Source organism: Loxodonta africana, chromosome 2, assembly GCF_030014295.1.
Source record: "Loxodonta africana isolate mLoxAfr1 chromosome 2, mLoxAfr1.hap2, whole genome shotgun sequence".
In the NCBI taxonomy this organism is placed as follows: domain Eukaryota; kingdom Metazoa; phylum Chordata; class Mammalia; order Proboscidea; family Elephantidae; genus Loxodonta; species Loxodonta africana.
The window spans coordinates 186,319,694-186,342,444 of NC_087343.1; the positions used below are offsets into that span (position 1 = coordinate 186,319,694).

A 22,751-nucleotide genomic window follows, 5' to 3' on the forward strand; every position below is an offset into this window, starting at 1 on the left:
GTCCATTCAATCAGTTCCTGTCCTTTCCTGCCTTCTCATTCTGCTTCTGGACAGGAGCCGCCCACTTGGTCTCATGTATCTGATTGAACAAAGAAGCACATTCCTCATGTGTATTATTTCTTGTTTTATAATCCTGTCTATGCCTTGTCTGAAGAGTGGGTTTTGGGAATGGTTTCAGTTCTGGGTTAACAGAGCATCCGGGGGCTAGTTTTGGGGGTTGCTTCAGTCTCTGTCAGACCCCTAAGCCTGGTCTTTTTGCATGAATTTGAGTTCTGCTCCATACTTCTCTCCTGCTCCGTCTGGGACTCTCTGTTGTGCTCCCTGTCAGGGCAGTCACTGGTGGTAGTCAGGTACCATCTAGTTCTTCTGGTCTCAGGCTAGTGAAGTTTCTGGTTTATGTGGTCCTTTAGTCTCTTGGGCTAATATTTTCCTTGTGTCTTTGGTTTTCTTTATTCTCCTTTGCTCCAAGTGGCATGGGACCAATTGACTCATCTTAGATGGCTGCTTGAAAGCTTTTAAGACCCCAGATGCCACTCACCAAAGTGGGATGCAGAACATTTTCTTAATAAACTCTGTTATTCCAATTGACCTAGCTGTGCCCTGAAACTATGGTCCTCAGGCCCCAGCCCCAGCTACTCTGTCCCTCAAAGTGTTTGTATGTGTCCAGGAAACTTCTTAGCCTTCGCTTTGGTCCAGTTGTGCTGACTTCCCCTGTATTGTGTTGTCCTTCCCTTCATCGAAGTTGATCCTTGTCTATTATCTAGTTAGTGAATTCCCCTCTCCCTCCCTCCCTGCCTCATAACCATCAAAGAATGCTTCTACCTCCAACCTTTTGAGCAGTAGCTTACCGCTTAACATTTTGTGTCACCCAGGGACTCCCGTGGATGTTCAGGCAACATCGTGTGTAGACAGAAGCCCCAGAGCTCCCCAGGTGGAGCTGCATTTGGCACTGTGGGCCGGAGCTGGGCATGCGAGGGAACTGCTTTAAGTGCAGAGTCCCCAGCGACCTGGCCTCGCAGCTCAGAAGCCTCAAATCAAAAGTTTCAATTCAGAAATGCAGATGCACTTGTGGGAGGAAGCTCTCTTTGTAGGAAGCCCTTCGTGAAGACTTCAACTCCAAAGTTGCCTGTAGCTGCAGCCCAGCCCCCCAGAGGGACCCTTTCAGAAGATTGCACTCTTGCCCGCCAGCCTTAGAACTGCCAGAGCGTTTCTAGAGGGTCAGCCTACGTGCCGACCTGCATTTAAATGCTCTGTTTCTGTCCCAGCACAAGTACCTGAAACACGTCTGCCTCGCATGAAAATTCACACAGATCTCTGTGAGTGCATGCTCCCCGTTCCTATTTCCAGCTGTGTAGTATAGACATGTGTCCCACAAAGAAGGCGTGAGCCTGCTGAATGTGGAAGGCAAGGCAGGGTAGCCACCCCCTAGGAGCCCCCTCTGTAGGCTGGATTCCCACCAGAGGCCTGGGGCAACACACGAGCAGCTCGGGAGGCAGCAGAGGCTCACAGCCTGGCTCCACCACCTAAAAGCTGTGTGACCTTAGGCATGTTACTGGACCTCTCTGAGCTTACATTTCCTTATCTGTAAAAAGGGTCTTGAGATAATAACCCCCTTGAAATGTGATTATGAGAATTAACTGAGACTCTCTGTGGAAACCTCTTGGAGCAGTGCCTGGCACACTGTTGTGCTGTTGTTGTTAGCTGCCCCTCCAGTCAGCCCCAGGCTCATGGTGGCCCCATACACAATGGAACAAAATGCCACCTGGTCCTGTGCCATCCCCGTGATTGGTTGCACATTGGGTCATTGTGATCCATAGGCTTTTCACTGGCTGATTTTTGAAAGCAGATCACCAGGCCTTTCTTCCTAGTGTATCTTTAGTCTTGAAGCCTCACTGGAACCTGTTCGGCATCACAGCAACAGTAAAGCCACCACTGACAGACAGGTGGTGGCCGCGCATGAGGTACATTGGCCGGGCTCAAACCCGAGTCTCCTGCTTGGAAGGCGAGAACTCTACCACTGAATCACCGGTGTCCCCCCGGCCCATTATTGTTGTTGGGTGCCATCGATTGCTTTCCACTCATAGCAACCCCATGTGACAGAGTAGCACTGCCCCGTAGGGTTTTCTTGGCTGTCATCTTTATGGAAGCAGATTGCCAGGTTTTCTCCCCTGTAGCCATCGGTTAGTGGCTGAGTGCTTAACCATTTACACCACCAGGGTTCCTCCTGGCACATTAGGGTTCAGTCAAATTTGAACACACACACATACACACATTCATCATGCATATAATATTGAAAGATCCATAACGATCCCCTTGCTTTCCATTCTCTATTCTTTTTCTAGAGCAATATTCTAAAGTGATAACCAGATCATGTCACTCTCCTGCTTAAAATTCTTCCTTGGCCCCTACATATCCCTTGTGAGACAGCCAGTCCTCCCCAAGGTCTATAAGGCCTCTCACACCCCTTCTCAAGCTTTCGGCTTACGCCAGCCTCTTTTTCATTCTCTTCGCTCCACCTCATGGCTGTCTCAGTTTCTTGAATGTATGATCTTTCCACCTTGGGGCCTTCATAAAACATGTTCTTTCTACTCCTTTTTCTCCTTTCTTTACCTGGGAAATCCTGTTCTACCCCCTATCTGAAATTCTTAATTTACTAGTTAGCTTTTTTATTGTCTTTCTCCTTCATTCCTTGTTTCTTGAGATCAGGGACCTCATCTGTCCTGCTAGCCGCTGTACTCCCAGCTCCCAGAATAGCGCCTGGCACAGGGTGGGTGCCCAACAAACACCTGAATGAGTGAAGGGCTCTCTCAACTCCTGGCCTGATCTCAGGTCTCCCATGGCCCCTTCCACAGATGCGGTGCACACCCGACAGTGCCTGGAAGTGTCCTCTACTGCTGCCATCTGCTGAGGGCTGCTCTGGGCCAGGGCTTGTGCCAGGACTCATAAGGGCTGCTGCGCCCAAGCCAGCCACTCTCCAAAGATGTGGTCAGCCCCCTCCAGCTGGCTTCAGGCATGTTTCTGTCCCTCTGTCTGGCTAAAGAAGGGCAAGTGTGTAATTAGCACCGAAGAGTTGCTCTATAAAGTGCTCAGGGAGCCTCCCAGCATGAGGGGCACAGAAGGCTTCAGCTGGCATTACCAGAGAAAACCCAGCTGTCAGGACAGACACCACCAGAACCACTAATAGGTACCTGATGGCATTGTGGCAGTGCCCTGGGTTTGCCTTCTCCCTGCCTGAAGGCAGGCAGCAGGTTCCAAGGAGACCTGTGACTGTCTACTGCAAATCCCCAACAAGCCAGGCCACTGGGCTGAACACCCAGAGACTTGGGCCCCTCCCTATGGGAGGCAGTGGTTTAGTGGTTAAAGGAAGGGCCTTGGGGTTGGACAGACCAGGGTTGGAATTCGAGCTCTGCTGCTTACTGGCAGTGTGATCATAAAAAATTATTCAACCTTCTTGAGCCTCAGTTACCTCATCTACAAAATGATAATAGTACCTGCCTTGTAGCATTGTTGGGAGGATGATGGGAAATAGCATATGAAAAAAATTCAGCACAGCACCAAGCCCATGATGCTATAAATGGCCGCTGCTTTGTTTTCAGGGCGGACAAGGAGAGTCTAACTTTCTTAAAAGGGAGAGGGGCAGAGTTTCCTAGGTTCCTCCTTATCCCAGAGCACATACTGCCGGTACCACTCCCTGCACTGCTTGGCCCTTCTCCTGCATGGGTGCCCGTCACCCTACTTGAAGCGCGGACGAGGAGAAAACTCCATTGAGCAGTTTCTGTACCCCACACCCCTATCCCCTAGCCTCTTCGGTGTCAGTCTCCTCAGTCAATCTGTTCTTGTCATCACACCCTCCCACACTTACAAAGAGTTGTGCCTTAGCCCTGTGTCCAGGGTAAGCCCCTGTGCATGTGTGTGCGTGTGTGTATGCACACACACATGCTGCCAGCCTGTTTCCCACGATATCCTCAGACCCCCAAATCCTAATACTAATCCATTTTGCCAATAGTTGTGTCTAGTGGGGAGGAGACGTGCCATCCTTCCTTTATCTTCTCCCTAGGACATCAGTTACAGGAAAACAGATCAAAACTCAGTAGCAGAACTGCATGGATAAAGGGTACTCATCAGGGTGGGCTGCGGGGGACACTGCTCCCAGCACTAGATACTTCCCTTCTCTAGCCCTCAGGAAGATGAAGGCTTGCTGAAATTGTTCCAGAACCAGGACAGTCTGATCTTAGCAAACATTCCCTTAAATGGAAGCACACAGACTTGAGGTTTCAGTTCTTCCAGAGTGGTGAGGTAAGCTTGAGCTTACAAGGCTAATGGCTCAGGAATAATGGAACTTTCTGAAGCTGGCTGAGGTCTTTCTTTTGCAGAGAATAATTGTGTCAGGGATTTTGGTGACCCCACTTGTGTCAGAGTAGAACTGTGCTCCACACGGTTTTCAATGGCTAAGTTTCAGAAGTAGATTGCCAGGCCTTTCTTCCAAGGAACCTCTGGATGGACTTGAATCTCCAACCTTTCAGTTAGCAGCACTAAAGCTCACTATATTCGTTATCTCCCTGTACTTGTAGGTTGATTAAAAAAAAAAAAAAAGCCAGTTTCATTTAAGAATTTCTTTGATAAAGCAGTAAAAATTATTAATTGTATTAAATTTCAACCCTTGAGTATACATGTTTTTACTATTCTGCGTGGTCACATGGGGCTTGCACATAAGCACTGATGCTACATATGAATACGATGGTTGCTTTGAGGAGAATCACCTGTGAGTGAGTTGTGAGCTGAATTAGCCTTTTTTTTTCCTTCCTGGAAACATCAAAGGGCGAGAAGCTGGTTGTTCAGACTTGGTATTTAGCGGACAATTTCTCAAAAATGAACCAAGTCAGCCTAATCACTTCCTGGAAAACAGCTGACGGTATTTGTGGTCAATGATAACATTTGAGCTTTCAAGTGAAAATTAAAATTTTGGGAAACCTGTAATTGTCACTATAAGCCTGACAGCTTCACCACACTTTAAAAACTCTTCTGATAAGACTGGTGTTGATATTAATGGATGTGTTACTTTTTTAATATAACACGTAAACTGTATCATTGGGAAGATCTATATAACTCAGTGAACCAGTATTTTCCAAATGACCATTGTGTGATGTTACAAGATCAAGTCTGAGTAAAAATTCTCTTTAGCCTGCAAGACAGACCAGTGTAGTTTAATGTAACAGAGTGTAAAAAGTTCACTGATAGGGTTTCAGGTTCCACACTGCAGCTAACCTTTAAGAAGCTACCGCTTGTCAGGTTTTGGTACAGCATCAAAGAAGAATATCCACAAAAAGACTATCAAAATACTCCTTCCTTTTCCAAACACGTATGTGTGGAAACCAGATTTCCTTTTTGTATTTCAACCAAAACAACATATTGCAATAGAATGAATGCTGAAACAGATGTGAAAATCCAGCTGTCTTCTATTAAGCCAGGCACTAAAGAGATTTGCAAAATGTAAAATGATGCCATGTTCTCAATTAAATTTCTTTTGTTTCATAAAAATATATTATTTATATAAGCATGTGATGGGTATGTATTTATTGTTATTTTGAAATATATTTTAAATATATATTAAATAATATATATTTAAAAAATTTCTCAGTTTTAATTTCTAATATGAGTATCAATAGATATAACACACATAAACAAAACTTCTTGGGGTCCTGAGACCCAAAAGTTTGAGAACTGCTGGTGTAAAGGATAAGAGCCTGGGCTTCTGTGGCAAATATATTCCCTAATTCTCACTGGGCCACCTAACGATGATGAAATTTGGGCAAGTAATTTTGATCTTCCTAATAGTTCCTTGGTCCCCGGTGGCACAGCGGTTAAGAGCTCTGCTGCTAAGCAGAAGGTTGGCAGTTCAAATCTACCAGCCACTCCTTGGAAACCTATGGGGCAGTTCTACCCTGTCCTATAGGGTCATTATGAGTCGGAAGGACTCAACAACAACAGACAACAAGTAATAGTTCCTCAGAGTCCCTGGGTGGTGCAAAGGGTTAACACTCTTGGCTACTAACCGGAAGGTTGGAGGTTCAAGTCCACTCAGAGGAGCCTCTGAAGAAACGCCTGGCAACCTACTTCTGAAAAATCAGCCATTGAAAACCCTGTGGAGCATAGTTCTACTCTGATACACGTGGGGTCGCCATGAGTTAGCAACCAGTTACCGATGAACAGTTCCTCATCCCTAAACATGCATGAACCTTGAGAACATCATGCTGAGTAAAATAAGTCAGTCTCAAAAAGACAAATACTGTATGATCCCACTCATATGAAGTCTACAGAATAGACAAGTATATAGAGAAGAAAGTTTATTAGTGGTCACCAGGGGCAGGTGCGAAGGAGGGAGGAAGAGGAACTCACTGCTTAGGGGACACTAAGTCTCTGTTAAGAGGGATGGAAAATTTGCAAATGGATAGTGGTGATGGTTACACACATGATGAATGTAACCAATGTCACTGAATTGTACCTGTAAAAAAAATGTGGAAATGGCAAATGTTTTGTTACATACATACTTACCCCAATCAAAAAGAAAAAAAGAGGGCAAAGTTACCACAGGCCTGGATCAACGAGGACTCAAAAGGGCCAAATGTGCTAAGGCACATGAACAAGGGCTCAGTTTGGCCAGACTCACCCGTGACCAGAGACGAGAGAATAGAGCGGGGCACCCGGAGTGAGGGCCATTGGGGGTGTACAGAGGGCTGGCAGGAAAAATCACTCCCACTCAGGACTGCTTTGTCCTTTCGATTTTGCAGCAGGCTCCCCCACCCTACCCTTTGGTGAAAAGCCGGCTAACTGTTGTTTTTCTTTCTTTCTTTCTTTTAGTGAATTAGATGTAATTTTTTTTGAGTTGGCAGCTCTGCCTGAGAAAAGTAACAATGCCAGAGGGTGCTGGAAAGCAAGTGGCAACCCCAGGTCAGGACTCAGCCGAAGTCCCTAAACCAGAGGCCACCATGTGGCAGTTTTCTGGGCCTGCCAGTTTTCACTTTCCCCGACACCGCTTTTCCTGCTTACTCCTCCCCAGCACCTCGTTACCCTGAAGGATGCCGAAGAGATGGTTTAGGGACTGAATCGAGGGCTGCCTACCTTGGTGAGTTTTGGAAGCTATACCCAGCCAAGGAAAGCATCACCATTTCCAAAGCAGGAGGCCAGGTCTCCTCCCAAAGCTCTGAGGTTGACTTTATAATTACATCCAATTATCTTTGTTATTTCAACCTTTGTTTCAGGAGCTTTGGAGAAAAGCATCCATGGCCTTGTTTTCATGGCATTTTCTTCCCTTTGACATGTGTCATTTGGCACTCAATTAGCCCAGGAGGGAAGCGTGCAGCTGAGTCATTTTCTGCAGCGTCCACTTGTGGCGCAGCCCGGCCCAAAGAAAGGCTGTGGTGCTCCCTCCGCTGCATTTGGCTACACAGATCTTCAAGGGTACGGCACCTGCCCAAACCCAGGGCTGACAAAGACTTTTTCGCAACTGTCAAGACCTCCCCTCCTTCCTTCAGGCTGGCAGCTCTGGTTACAGCTTCCCTGAGCACTGGGAAATGCCGGGAACCACAAAACCCACCCAAGAATCTATCTGCTATTCTAGGAAACTGGCACACTCAGACTCCACCCTTAGAAGCATTGGTAGGGGGCGTCAAAGCAACACTCCCAGCAGGAGTCTGGAGCTCATTCTTTGGCTTCTGTTTGCTAAGCTGGAGGATGTGTGCATTGTGATTGTGAGAAAGTGGGAGTACAAACATGAGATGTGTGTGTATGTATGTGGGTGCACGTGTATGTGTATGTGTGTGTGTGTGTGTGTGTGTGTGTGTTAGCGTGTCTTTCTGCTGGGCACTTGGGCTTCTCTCAGCCACTCACGCTGGCTCTGCTAGCTCCCAGTACAGGGCCTCTGCTCAGCAGCAGCTTCAGTCTGGACCACTCCTCCCTCCCTTCTCATTTTCTTCTACTCGCCTTCAGATTGCAGCCCCAGCATCCTTTCCTGGAGAATGTTTCTCTGATCTTCACATTTACTCTACTTTCGGGTGTCATAGCAACCTTGCACCTCTTCTTGTAGAACTTTTTACAGTTGTCACTTTACATTGTGCTTCTGAAATGACTGAGTAAAGGTCTGCCTCCCCCAGTAAACTGGGAACTCCAGGCACACAGAGCTCACCTGTCTCGCTCACAACTGCTTCACCAGTGTTGGCACAGCACCTAACACAGGTGCACTCCATAATAGTGTTGACTGAACAACTGAATGAACGAATGAATAAATGAATGCCAATAAGAATACGCTTTGTGTTGCCTGCAATGCTTGTCTGGCCCCAGCTGCATGGCTCCTGAGACATTCCAGAAAGTCCCCCTTGACTGTGGAACTATGCCTTGTCCATCTCTTTGAGCTTTCTAAAGGGGCAGAAATAAAATTTTCTCCGTAATATGAAAAATGCTTCAGGATGGGAACAGCATGTCTTTCACTTAACTTGGAGCTTCTGGGGCAGCACCAAAACCTAAGGAGTTAGTGTCAAGAGCTGGGGTTGTGGGATAAGAAGGTTCCAGCTCTAAGTATTAACAGGACTCAGTATGAAGACTGTTTCCTCATCTAGGGAATGGGTGGCGTGTTTGATAGGGAGGTTTTGAAGGTGGAGAAGAAATACACTGGTGAAAGCACTTTGTAAGCCGTGGTGCCCACTGAACAATGTTTTTACAACTATCCTGCGTGGACGCTGGTATCATCACACTGAGAGACTGCCAAGGGCGGGAGGTACAGGCAGACAGAGTGCAGAGCAGGGGGCTGGGGGATTATGTAGAAAATGAGACAATAACCTTCCTACTTGTATTCTGGAGTACATTTAGGTAGAGAAGGGTCAGATATGCCTCACCTGCTGGGTGGAGGTGAAGGTGTGTTTCCTATTGCCATATCAAAGCTGCTGTCACCTTGGGTAAAGCTCGACCCCCATCTTGTTGGGATCACCCCAGGAGGCATCCTCCATGAATCTCTCTTGCTTGGGGTACTGGGGGTAATGAGTGAAGGATGTTGGTGGTAGGGGACGGCAGCACACTCACGGTGGGGTGAGGCTACTTACAGCTCGGTCACGTCCTTGGGGATGCCTTTGGGGAGGGTGCGGAGCCCCTTGTTGCTGCATCGCACCACCGTGTCCACGCAGGTGCACTGCTCCGGGCAGCGTGGGCCCAGCTGGCAGCTGCTTTCATCGTTGCCTGTGGAGAGAGCCCCAGAGAGGGTGAGTGTGGCGGGAGACATACTTGACTAGGGGTAGCAGGTGAGCAAGGCTGGATGACCCCGGGCAAGCTGCCTTAGCAAAGGGACGGCTTCCCCTGCCTCCTTTGAGCCAGAACCAGGAATAAACTACCTGTTGGCCTCATCCATGGATGGAGGAGAAAGGATACATGCTTGGGGTGGGGAGGAGGGTTGCCTGCCTTCTACCGCATAGACATAAAATGAAGAATATAAAGGAGGCTAACTAAGACCTGATTAACTAGAGTAACAGATAGGAAAGAGGTCACTGTTAACCCAATCAGGAATAAGAAAAATAACTGAAGGAGCAGTCAGGGGTGGGGGACAGAGCCCTGTCTATTCCCTTCCTCTTTCTCCCCTCCCTCAACTGCATTGTCCCTCTGGGCTTCTGAGTCTCCAGCCCCGATTATACCATAACCTCAGTTAATTTGCAAACCAGTTAATCCTGTGTGTAGATAACCCATAGTTGATTAAGTAAAGAATTGCTGCTGGCCTGATTTATGCAAACAAAGTGCTCTGTGGGTTCCTGAGACTCAAAGCCTCAGGTCTCCAGTACATGCCCCCTACCCAGTGACAGCACTTTCCAGGAGCTGGAGTCTCATCATATTGCAGGCAAGAAGACTGAGTCCCACGGCTCCCATGTATGGTTGTGTACGGCACAAAGTACCACATCTAGGGGGCACCAATTTCACTGTGGACAGGATGGATCCTTATATCTGGCACAACAGTGTTATCAGAGATGACAGCAAAGTGTCTTATTTCAACAAAATCAGTGTATTATGATACATTTCCTACCGATGAAAGTAAAATCTCTTTAGAAAGGGACATCTTTTCTCAATTTGCATGAAGGAGCCCAGTGGGCTAGAGCAGATGTGCAGAGCCCTTCAGAGCTCCAGCTGTGTGCCCAAGGGCAGAGTGGAACCATATCTTAGTGAGTCCTGGCCTGCAGCTACCAGCTACACCTCTCCTCTTCTGCATCTTCCTTGTGTTCCCAGGTGTGCCCCCCACCCGTCTTCTCACCGTCGCAGGTGAAGTCCTGGATGGCCACATCCTGGATGGGAATCTCCTTGAGGAAGAAAGGCTTCTGGCACCTGGGGTTCCCGCTGACGATCCGCCTCTTCCTCAGCCACTTGCCGAGCCATGCCAGGTAGCAATTGCAGTTGAAGGGATTGGACAGGAGGTTGCTGGAAGAGCGAAAGCCCTCTCTGAGTGGTTAGCCTCGACTCTTCTACTGTGTGAGCTGGCCCTGGGATCTGGTTCTGTAACCCTGGGCCCCAGCTGTCCAGGTGGGGTCTGCTGTGGGCTTTGAGGGAGAAGGAGGAGGCCTAGGAAAAGGAATGCAGACTAGCTTCTAAAATTCAGATGCAGTCTTTCCAAGTGTCTCATCCAAACTTGCACTGATGGACATGACCATACCACACTGTTATGGGTTGAACTGTATCCCTCCAAAACATATACTGAAGTCATAACCCTTGGTACCTCTGAACGTGACCTTATTTGAAAATAGGGTCTTTGAAGATATTACTAGTTTACATGAGGTCATATTGGAGTAGGGTGGGTCCTAATGCTATACCATTAGTGTCCTTATAAAAGATGAGAAGATGAAATCAGAGATTATGCTGAGAAGCAGAGCAGACCAGGTAAACCACTGTCAAAACTTCGGCTGCTACTCTGAGTGAGAGGGGAGCCCCTGGCGGATTCAATGCAGACGAGTAACATGCTCTCACTTACATTGAACAGGATCCTATAATGAGAGACAGAGGAAGGACGGTCATTTGACGATGCAGGCAGATGCACTGTTAAGCCAAGGAATGCCAAAGATTGCTGGGGGCAGCCACCAGAAGCTGGGAGAGAGGCATGGAACAGATTCTCCCTCACAGCTCTTGGAAGGAATCAACATGGCTGACACCCTGATCTTGGGCTTCTAGCCTCTAGAGCTGTGAGATGATAAGTTTCTCTTCTTACAAGGCACCCACTTCATGGTACTTCATTATGGCAGCCCCAGAAGACTAAGACACATGGCCTGCCTTGTTCACTGAGTCCCTTGTGAAGCTGCCTTCAATTCCTCAGCAGGTACTCTTTTCCACTTAGAGTTGTCTCACCTGCTGTTCTTCCTGCCTGGAATGCATCCCCCCTTACAGTTTACCTGGCTGGCTCCTCCCCCTCCTTTAGTCCTCATATTAAAAGACACCTCCTCAAAGAAGCCTTCCCTGAGCCCCTCATCTAAATAAAGTAGGAACCTTCAGCCCGGTCCCATCCCTTGCCCTCCACACCTTTGTTTCCTCCCTAGGACCCAGGAGAATTTGTAATGATTGGTTTCTGGGTTTGTTTAATGTCCATTTCCCACAATGGACTCTAAGTTCCATGAGTACAGGGACCAGGTATGTTTGCCCCTGTATATTCAGAAACTGGCATTTCATCATCGTTGGTATTTTGTACATATCTATTGAATGAAACGGATGGATTGATGGAGGGCTGAATAGATGGGAGCAGCTATCATTTTCTGCATGTTTACTATAGGCCTGGAGCCCTGGTAGCGAAGTGGTTAAGAGCTCAGGCTGCTTGCCAAAAGGTCGGCAGTTCGAATCCACCAGCTGTTCTTCAGAAACCCTATGGGGCGGTTCTGCTCTGTCCTACAGGGTTGCTATGAGTCAGAATCGACTCAACGGCACACAACAATAACAACAAAAACTATAGGACTGGAACCATGCTATCCATTGCCATTGAGTTGATTCTGACTCATAGCGACCCTGTAGGACAGAGCAGAACTGCCCCATAGTGTTTCCAAGGAGCGCCTGGTGGATTCAAACTACTGACCTTTTGGTTAGCAGCCCGACTCTTAACAACTACACTACCAGAGTTTCTGGAACCATGCTAAGCACTTTATAAATCCATTATCTCATTCATACTTGTCACAACAATCCTACAAGGGAGGTAACATCATTCTCATTTCACAAATGAGGAAAGTAAAGCTTAGAAAGGCTGAATAAGAGGGCCAGACAGCACCTGAGAGGGTGTGGTATGACATGGCAATTAAGAGCTTGGGAGTCGGGTATTCTTGGGTTTGAATCCTGGCTCTGACATTCAGTAGCTGTGCCAAGTTGGGCAAGTTACTTCACATGCCAAAACTGGTCCCCTTCCTGCTTTGTGACTCTGCCCCCTCTTGGCAGTTTATTTGTCTTTGGATTCCTAGTGTGGAGGCACACAGGAGGGGTACATGTTGGCTAAAATGAACCAACTCACTAGTGCTAGTTCCTAACCCATCATCCCCTTGTCTTGTTGCTAGTTCATTCATTTCTTCAACAGTTACACATTGGGCATCTACTACGTGCCAGACACAGATCTAGACATTGAGGATATGTTGCTGTTGTGTGCCGTCGGGTCTATTGTGACTCATAAAAACAATAAGAACAACAAAAAAACTTATAGCTACCCTTTTACCCTATATGGCAGAGTAGAACTGCTCGGTAGGGTTTCCAAGGCTGTAATCTTTATGGGAGCAGATTGCCAGGTCTTTTCTCCAGAGCTGCTGCTGGGTTGGAACCACCCACATTGTAGTCAGCAGCTAAGTGCTTAACCATTGTACCACCAAGGCAATGAATAAAAGAAACTTATATTCTAGCTGAAGGGAGACAGACAATATACAATTAACAATAAATAAGTAAATTATATATTAGGAAATGGTCAGTGCTATGGTTCTCACCTTCCACGCAGGAGATCTGGGTTCAATTCCTGGCCAATGTACCTCATATGCGGCTACCACCCATCTCTCACTAGAAGGTTGTGTGCTGCTATGATGCTGAACATGTTTCAGTGGAGCTTCCAGACTAAAACAGACTAGGAAGAAAGGCCTGGTGATCTGCTTCCAAAAATCAGCCAAGGAAAACCTTATGGATCACAATGGTCTGATCCTGCCGTGCATGGGGTAGCCATGAATCAGGGGCCATCTCAAAAGCGGCTAACAACAACAACAATATGGAAAAAATTAAGGCGAGCAGGAAGGGTTAGAAGAACTAGGAGTGAGGCAGAGGAGTGGAATGAGGGTGAGGCCAGCATCACAGAGGGGGACACTTGAGCAAAGAATGAAAGGAAGGGAGGGAGGTCAGAGGAAAGGGCGTTTGGGGTGTGGGAACTGCTGGTGCCAAGTTCTAAGGCGGGGGTGTGCCTGGGTAGAAGAGGAAGAGTGAGGAGGCCAGGGGCTGGAATGGAGGGGGCTGGATCTAGTAGATGTGGCTTTGGCTTTTACTTGGAGCGAGATGGGCCCATGTGAGCAAGACTATGGGCAGCAACTGCTTTTCTGTCATTGGGGAAGGGAAGGAAAGGTAGAATGAACCAGCAGCCAAGGTTAACAGGGTCCCACGGAAATAATAAGTGCCATCACAAAAGCTAATCTGTGTAGGTACTTTCTATATCTCAGGCCCCTTGCTGTGTGAAACACCCAGTGGCATCTTTTCAAATCCCCTCTCTGATCCTATCACTGGTCTGACCTTCTCTTCAGCCTTCCGCTCCTCATACCACACCCTCTCTCAATCTGAGCTATGGCCACGTAGGACTTTGCTCAGTCCTGCTTGTTTGTTCACCTCCAACCCCACCACAGGGCGTTTGCACATGCTTTTCCCTCGGAATGGAGTACATATCTCACTTTCCTCAACAAGCTAACTCCCACTCACCTTCCAGAACACAGTTCCAGTGTTCCTCAACAAAGCCTATGTGGGGTTTTCACATCACTATGGACCTCCCTTCTGTGGCACGTCACTATGCAGTGACTTTCTGGAGGGAGGGACCAGATCTGCTTTGCTCACGAGTGTAGTGTAGCAGTGAATGTTTACTAAATAGACAGATACTTGATCTTGGCTAAAGACAGCAGGGAGTGGGAAGGGAAAGGTCTACAGAGGAGAATCCCAGAGTGAGGGGCAGTGCGTGCAGAAAGACTTACATGGTAGACAGGGAGACAAGCGTGGTGAAGGCTCCGGGGGTGATGGTTGTGATGCGGTTGTCATAGAGGGACAGCAGCCTCACCGAAGTCAGGCCAGCAAAGGTGTCGTTGCTCACACAGCTGACCAAGTTGCTCCTCAGCATCCTACAAGGACAGAGGTAGGGATGAGGGAGCACAGTCATTTGCCTTTCCCTCCCACAACAGCACCACAGTGTGTGGGGGGGGTGTACATGTGCACGTGAGTGTGCGTGTGTGTAGGTGGGTACTTTCGCCAACTCCCAGCTCAGACCAGCCACATTGCTCAGGTTTGTCCTGGGATAGCAGGGCCTGGATCCCCAGCTGGACTATATGTATATGTGTTTGAACATTCTTGTTTGTGTGCTTTATTTATGGTAGAAGCATGTGTCACATATGTACACACACGTATTGTCAGGTTGTAAATGTGTGCATGTATTTTTCCAGGGGGAGAGGGAGAATCAAGGAGTGGCTCTGCACTGCAGCTTGTGTGTGTTTGTGTGCACATGCTTGTTTATATGTTTATGTGCAAGTTGCATGTATCTGCGTCTATGTCATTTTACATACATGTATATATGTCTATTTTTGAGGGTACATGCGTGAGTGTTTGTGCACCTCTGTCAGAGTATTTCTGCTATGAGTCTGTATACTTCTGTACATCTGGGTGAATGCCTTTGAGAGTGTGTGTGCACGCATATGTGTGTGTGAGTGTCTGTGTGAAATGTGCGTGGTAGGGGGTAGTCAGCATGCTAAGTTCTTTCCCATCAAAGGCTGAAAAACGTCTGATGACTCTCTGGCTCCAAGAAGGAAGGGGCTCAGCAGGCCCGGCCAGCTCCTGGTCTGGTCCACTGCGGGGCAGCCACAGCCCAGCTCTGATGGCCCTGCCCTCCTACCTCCCTCAGGGTCTTGGCCTGGGCCTCTGGGCACTCACAGCGTCTTGAGGCCACTGAGGCCGCGGAACATGCGCCCATGCACTGTCTCCAGCTGGTTCCCCGTCAGCATCAGCTCCTGCACGCTGGCCGCTCCATCAAAGGCGCCCTCACGCACCTCCTTGATCTTGTTGTTACTCAGGTTTCTAGAGGGAAGGGGGCAGAAAAGGAGAGAGTCAAGGGGGCAAAGGGTCAGGAAGGAAGGAATTACTAGCACCACAGCCAGCTGGTGGACTCGTAGGGACACCTGGGCTGAGAACTGGGAGGGAGTGGGAGCTCCAAACACACACCTGTGCCTTGGGGGTGGGGACTCCAGCCCCACACAGGTGTGACTAACTTTGTGGAACAGCTGTATGGGATTTGAAGTGTTTTCAATAAAATCATGTTTTCAATGCCTCAGGGGACTGGTATATTTAAAATAATGATTCTCAAAGGGATTTTCTCTCTTCCACAGATACTCTCATTAAGCAGCGCTTCTCAAGGGGTGGGTAGAAGAACACCCCCCCTTCCCTCCCTGATGCCTACAGGGCAGGGCATCTATGGGACTTCTAGATCTCTCACTGGTTGAGAATCACTGACATAAATAGACACTTTGTCATTACTACCTACTGAGCACTTATCAGGTCTCAGGTACCACGTGAGGAACTTGGCCAACATAAACTCATAAAATCCTCAAAACAACACCTATCAGATAGATGGTACATTTTTGTACTGAATGTTTTTTACTGTGGTAAAATATACAGGTAACATTTGCCATTATAACCATTTTCGACTGTACAATCCAATGATGTCAATCACACAATGTTGTGCAACCATCACCATTTGTTTTCGAGACTTTTCCATCAGCCAAACAGAAACTCTTTGCAAGTTCTCATTCCCTCTTCCCTGCAGCCTATGATAACCACTAATCTACTTTCTGTCTCTATGCATTTGACTATTTTAGGTATTTCATATATGTGGAATCATACAATATTTGTCCTTTCGTGCCTGACTTATTTCACCCAGCATATTGTTGCTAAGGTTCATCCATGTTGCAGCATGTACCAGGACTTCATACGCTTTTATGGCTGAGTAATATTCCATTGGAAACCCTGGTGGCTTAGCGGTTAAGTGCTACGGCTGCTAACCAAAGGGTCGGCAGTTCGAATCCGCCAGGCATTCCTTGTAAACTCTATGGGGCAGTTCTACTCTGTTGTATAGGGTTGCTATGAGTCGGAATCGATTCGATGGTACTGGGTTTAGTTTTTTTGGTTTTAATATTCCATTGAATGTATGTACCACATTTTGTTTATCTGTTTGACTACTAATGGACACTTAGTTGTTTCCACCTTTAGGCTATTGTGAATGCTGCTGCAGTGAACACTGGTGGACAAGTATCTGTTTGTGTTCCCGCTTTCAATTCTTTTGGGTGTATACTTCAGAGTGGGATTGCTGGGTCATATGTTGAATCTATGAGTCAGAGTTGACTCTGACAGCAATGGCTTTGGTTTTTTTGTTTATGTTGATTGTATATTTAACTTTTAGAGGACCTGCCAAACTGTTTTCCACAGGGGCTGTAGAATTTTACATTTCCACCAGCAATGCACAAGGATTCCAATTTTTCCACATCCTCTCCAATACTTATTATTTTTTGTTTGAATAATAGCCATCCTAGTGAGATAGATACTATTTTTTGTCTCCATTTGATAAATGAGATGACTAAAGTTCAAGCAGTTAAGTAATCTGTCCACAGTCACACAACTGAGAGAAAGGGAATTCGAGGCCAGGCTTGTTGGCACATTAAAAGGTACTACGATGAACACCCTCTTTTGCAAGTGAATGCTCCATGGGTGACTTATATTACGGCTTTGCAGAATTCAAGGGACGTTGTGTTTTCTTCTCAAGTCCTTGGTGCACTCTGCTCTGTGAGCAGCTTTTCTCTCCAGTGCCCAACGCCTACTGCACACCACAGACCTCATAGAGATCGGAACAGCAAGCAGAGCCTGCTGGAGCCATTCCTGCTGTGAGTTCCCAGGTTCCCTCCGGCAGCTGGGCAGTTGGGCAGTCAGAGGAGAAGGATTTTCCTTCAGAGAGTTGAGCTTCTTGGGGGATTGAAGTACATGGGATGGGCAATGAAGGAGTTAGAGCAGCCATGGTGTAAGAGGGCCTCCATTTCCTGACATCTGCATCTTTAAATGAGCAAAACTAACATCACATTACTGCAAGGTTTGTGAACTGGATCTCCTCAGGCCCAAAAGACATCCCGGGATGGATGGATGGAACCAAAAGTGATGATGTTTATATAAGCGAAGGGAAGAACCCAGTCTCCTGTGCAAACGGGCTATCACAGCCTCGCCTAGGGACCCGTCTTCTGGGAACAGGGACATCCCCAGGTGGAGATGAAGCCTGCTAACTCACTATGCCCCTGTGACTGTTGGAACTAGGGGCTCATTTGAGAGACACCAAACCAAAACCAGTTATTGTCATTTCTGACTCACAGGGATCCCACGTGTGTCAGAGTAGAACTGTGCTCCACAGGGTTTTTAATGGCTGATTTTTCAGAAGTAGATTGCCAGGCCTTTCTTCCAAGGCACCTAGGGGTATATTCGAACCTCCAATCTTTCAGTTAGCAGCCAGCATATTAACCATTCGTACTAAGAAATCCAGAGATAGACCAGCTGCCCCATTTTACTGCTGCAGATCCTGAGGCCTAAAGGCATTGCTCCCCTCCCCACTGAGCTCCAGGTTGACCCACAGTCACCCAGGTGACTGACCCACATTCACCCAAGCGACTGATTCTAAGCAAGTGATGGACCTGGAGCCTCTGGGCTCAACTTCACCTCTCCCCAAGTAGGGGCTGCTTGCACCTCATTTTAGTGTGGCAGACACAGCTGGGTGCCTCAGTTCCCTCTCTAGAATCTTCTCCACCCTCTGTGTTCCTCATCATAACTGTGCTTTCCTCCTCCCTGTTTCCTCCTGCCAAGAAAACACGAGCAAATACTCCGAACTCCCCTCAAGGTCTGACAGAGTCAGGAGACTCTTCAGCTGGATTTCTGTTCCTCGCCTGGCTTTCCTTCAACTCAGCCAGTTTTCTTATCAATCTAGTAGTCCTGGTCCAGGAAAATCCAGGGATGAAGGTAATGCACTAGGGAGACTGCAAATTACCCCCAAATTAGACATGGGAGGAGAGATAAAAGCTCTCCTAGAAGCTGTAAGTCACCCGAATGCCAGAGGAGAAAGATTTTGCTCTAGAGAGTTGGGCTTCTTGGGGGACTGAAGAGCATGGGATGGGCGATGAAGATGAGTTACAGCAGCCATGATGTGACAGGGCCTCCATTTCCTGACATCTGCTTCTTTAAATGAGTAAAATTAACATCATATTACTGCAAGGTTTGCGAAATGGATTTGCTCAGGCTGGGAGAATAGAAAACAGAGGGAGAGTAAAAAGGGGGGGAGCGAATGTTCCAGAAGACCTGGCTGCAGCTCTCTTTCCACCCGTCAAAGTGGTGCTCAAACGCATAGGCGCCAGCGGGTAGAGTCCAGAAGACACAGTCTGGAGTAAGCACTCCAGAAACAAAATGATAGTATTGGGGTTTTATAAGAGTTCACTTATATTCTCAGAGCGTCATCATCCCAGGAAACCCCAAAATGTAACAATACCAGGGCCATCCAGGGGGCATCCTTCCATCTTCACCTCTGAAGACTAACCTGGAGGAAAACTGTGCTTAATCACAGCTTTGAATCAGATGAGGAGGGTGGGTCTCATACCAGAGCCAACCAAGCCTCAGAACTCCCACCCTAGCCCAGGGTTGGTTTCCAGGGGTCAGTAGCAAGACAAACCCCGCGCTCAGCCCCACTGCCTCTGCAAGCCACAGCTGTTGTTTTCAGACTGTTCTCATTCTTCCCAAGAGACGCTGAGGCCTCTAAGGCTGGGGGATTCATCTGGCTGCCTCTGGAAAGCCTGAGTCCAACAAGGCAAGCGTGACCTCCTCTAGGCCCATGTCTCTTCAGGTTTGTAGGGCAGGCCATCAACTCTGTCTGACAATAGGGAAGGAGCTGTGATCCTGTTTAAAGCCCAGTCCCAGGTGGAAATGCAACAGGGGAGCACTAAGGGATTGGATATTACTTTTTTTCTAGAAACTGAGGATACCGTGTCATGATAGAGTGAGGTCCTATCTGCCTCCAGTGGACCGCTCCCTCCCGCTAAGGTGGAAATGTTATTTCAATCTGGGGTTGCAAACTCAAGTCTCTGCAGGGTCCAGGCAGGTGACTTAATGCCAGAGACAGGCCCAGGCCACCCCCCCGACCCCCGCCGCCCTCCCCAGTGATCAGGAAACCACTTATTCCATCTAAGGAGGCAGCTGCTTCTCAGCCTAGCCTAACTCAACTGGAACCATTTGGGAATGTGGGCCCAGTTTTGCCAGATCTTTTGATTTTTCAAGAAGATGCCAGAAATCCAGATTTTTATTATTTTTTTTTGGTGTGTGTGTATGAAAACTCCTGATTTTTAAAAGTGAGTGCCTCTGGGAAGTAGATAGTAATGAGCCAGGGCCTCTGCTGGGGCAAGTGGGAAAGGAAGGGTGCGGGTGGGGTTGCGGGCGGTGGGGTTGGGGGCGAGGAGCAAGCCCTACCTCACACTAGTGCGATGACAGGCTTGGGCTTTGGTATCCCACAGACCCAAGTGAGAAGGTCAGCTCTGACACTTGTTGTCTGTGTGGTGTTAGAGAAGTCAGGGAAACTCTCTGAGCCTCAGTTTCCTCATCTGCACATTGAAGCCAAGGCCAGAGGGGGTGTAAGAACTCAGTGAGAGCACGCGTGGGGAGTGAGGACATGCCCCCTGACCCATGCTAAGTGCTCCTGTAGCTCAGCAGAAACATGACTCTGAGTGACTTGTCCTAACTCCTAGGTAAGGAGAGAGTTATGACCATGGGCAGCCGTGGGAGTGGAGAAGCCAGTATAAGCACGTGGGCCCTTTGCACAGGCTCTGCCCAGACCCAGAAAATCCTAGGCTGAAACCCAGCATGATAGGTAGCTGGCATTTTCACTCTGATCAAGCCACCCTGATGTAAAGCCTTTGGATTCCTCAAAAAACAGACCTTTAACTGCCACATTGTAAACACTGGAGTCCTGGTGGTGCAGTGGTTAAGCGTTCAGCTGCTAACTGAAAGGTCGGCAGTTCAAATCCACCACCTGCTCCTTGGAAACCGTATGAGCCAGTTCTACTTTGTCCTATAGAGTTGTTATGAGTTGGAATTGACTTGACAGCGGTGAATTTGTTTTTCGTAAACATTACTAAGTAACATGCACCCCAGACACCTGCATCTCGTTGCTGGTCCTTAACTGATTCCCTCCCACTAGGCCTCAGGGTAAAAGTTAAGCGAGGGATGGGGGATAGGGATGTGCAGAGGGACCACGGGGTGGGTCAACGTGGTGGGGAATACATGTTTATTACCTCACAGTTAAAAAACAGGGGTGTCTATCTAAATATCCTGCTTCCCAATATGCTCCATAGCAGGGGTCAGGAGGAGGCTGAGAGCAGCTGGGGCAGAGGGCAAGGAGGCCACAATGCCCTGGCATTCTGCTCTAGTCTGGAACACAGACCCCAGTCAGGGAGGGGAGGCTGCCATCAAGTTCTTGAGGCTGACTTACATTTTCCGCAGGTTGGGCAACTTTTTGAAGATACCAGTGGCCTCTAGAACAGATATATCGTTGTCATTCAGTCGCCTATGTGGAAAGCAAGAAGATGAGGTGGTGGGTTAGCTATGGATGAGGTGCCTTCTTAGCTGCCCTCCACTGGTCCCCCCATGGACCCCCATATAGCTTTAGCTGAGTTGCTGCCTGGACCTCACACCAGTGAAGGTCACCAAAGCCATAGGAAATGTCAGCATCTGCCCCATCAGCCTCAGGGGCCCAGCAGGGAGAGGAGGAGTGTGGGAAGGGGAGAAAAGAGTGACAGAAAACCAGGGTATTCCTCCTTCCCCCTTGATTGGGGTGTATTGGGCTTTTTGAATACTCAGCACAAGCATGCATTTTTTCAGCACCCAAGTAATCAATCACCAATGATCTGCCTTCATTTTGTGTGTATGTAGGGTGGGGTACCAATGGCAACTTAAAATCCCCAGGCAGGTTTCCCCAATCTTCCAAGCCCCTCAGTACCTTCCTGACCACTTCCATGCTAGGGGCTGCTCAGGCCCTCCATACCCACACTGATATCAACTCAGGGAGAGCACTAGGGCTAGGACACTGTGCCTGGCTGCATCCCACCATGATGTATGAAGGCAAAGATGAAAAACATAATAATAATGAAGATAACTATCATTTGTCCAGGATTCAAGATGAACACTCCACTAGCCTTCTCTTTCTTCATTTTCCCAACCCCTCTAAGAAGTAGGTATGATCATCCCCGTTTTATAGCCAAGAAACTGAGGCTCGGGTCTGAGAAGCAACTTGCCCAGTCTCAGGAAGACTGGACACAACAGTCAACCCCAGGCCTGTCAGCCCCCACACCTGTGCCCTTACCCATTATGCAATAGCTTTTTAGCTCCTCATCTTTTGGATGATCCAACACATCCTTTTATTGGCCTGGGCAATTGATAGGAGGTCGAGATACAATGATTCTAGTTATTTCCTTGCTTTATTACAGTTACTTATTGAATATGCATCTTTCTGGGTGTACTGTAAGCTTCAAAAGGCAGGCAGGGACTATCTGCTTTGTTCATTGTTCAAACTGGTAGGCATAGCACAGTGCCTGGCTCACAGTGGGTGTTCAGAAAATATTTGCAGAATAAATGTACTATCTTTATTTGAGAGTGAGCTGTCCATGGGGGATGCCCGGGGGTCTTCCCTTAGCCTGACACCTAGAGGACAGCCAAGAAGAGGGGACACTTCCTGAGACCCTGTGCGGGCTGGCTTGGGGTGACTGGATGTATGGGGGAGGAGTAGGCATTCACTTCTAAGTGAGACTTACAGATCAGTGACGTATTCAGGAAGGTGGCTTGGGATGCGGGCCAGCTTTTGGTTGGCACAGTCCACGATGGTGCCCTCACAGCGGCACTTCTCCGGGCACACGAGGTCCATGAAGCACTCACTGCTGAACCTGCTGCGGTAATCCTCTGAGCCTGGGTGGGCCAAAGAGGGGCATCAGTATCACCCAGGCTGCTGGCACAGGCACTGAGGTTGTGGGGAGGGGGGTGTGTGTGGAAGTGCTCAGGTGACAGGCATGTTTTCATTTGGTCTTTGTTATTCATTACTTTCAGCCCAGGCGGAAACAGGGGTAAGGATCTATGGGGTCTTAAGCTTTGTGGGTCACAAGCCTTTGTAAGAAGTTGATAAAAGCTATGGAAGCTCTCCTTGGAGAAGTACTCCTAGGCACACATGTACAGAACTTTGTCTGCAATTTTTGGTGAATCCCTGGATGGCGCAAATAGTAAACATGCTCAGCTGCTAACTAGAAGGTTGGTGGTTCTAGTCTACCCAGAGGCACCTCGGAAGAAAAGCCTGGTGATCTACTTCTGAAAAGTCAGCCATTGGACAAAAGCACTCAGTTCTACTCTGACACACATGGGGTTGCCATCAGTCAGAATTGACTCAACAGCTACTGGTTGGTTTACCAACTCCATGACACCTATCT

At 48.0% G+C, this 22,751-nt stretch overlaps 1 protein-coding gene across 2 annotated transcripts in view; it reads right to left on the reverse strand.

Moving 5' to 3' along the window:
- Positions 1-22,751, reverse strand: part of SLIT3 (slit guidance ligand 3) — a 754,510-nt gene that overhangs the window by 80,259 nt on the left and 651,500 nt on the right. For both annotated transcript variants that reach the window (XM_064279080.1, XM_064279081.1), the window contains exons 15-20: positions 22,089-22,239; positions 20,771-20,845; positions 15,145-15,288; positions 14,199-14,342; positions 10,283-10,446; positions 9,093-9,225 (exon numbers count right to left, since the gene is read on the reverse strand). In XM_064279080.1, the coding sequence (XP_064135150.1) occupies positions 9,093-9,225; positions 10,283-10,446; positions 14,199-14,342; positions 15,145-15,288; positions 20,771-20,845; positions 22,089-22,239 (811 nt within the window). The remainder of the gene's footprint in view (positions 1-9,092; positions 9,226-10,282; positions 10,447-14,198; positions 14,343-15,144; positions 15,289-20,770; positions 20,846-22,088; positions 22,240-22,751) is intronic.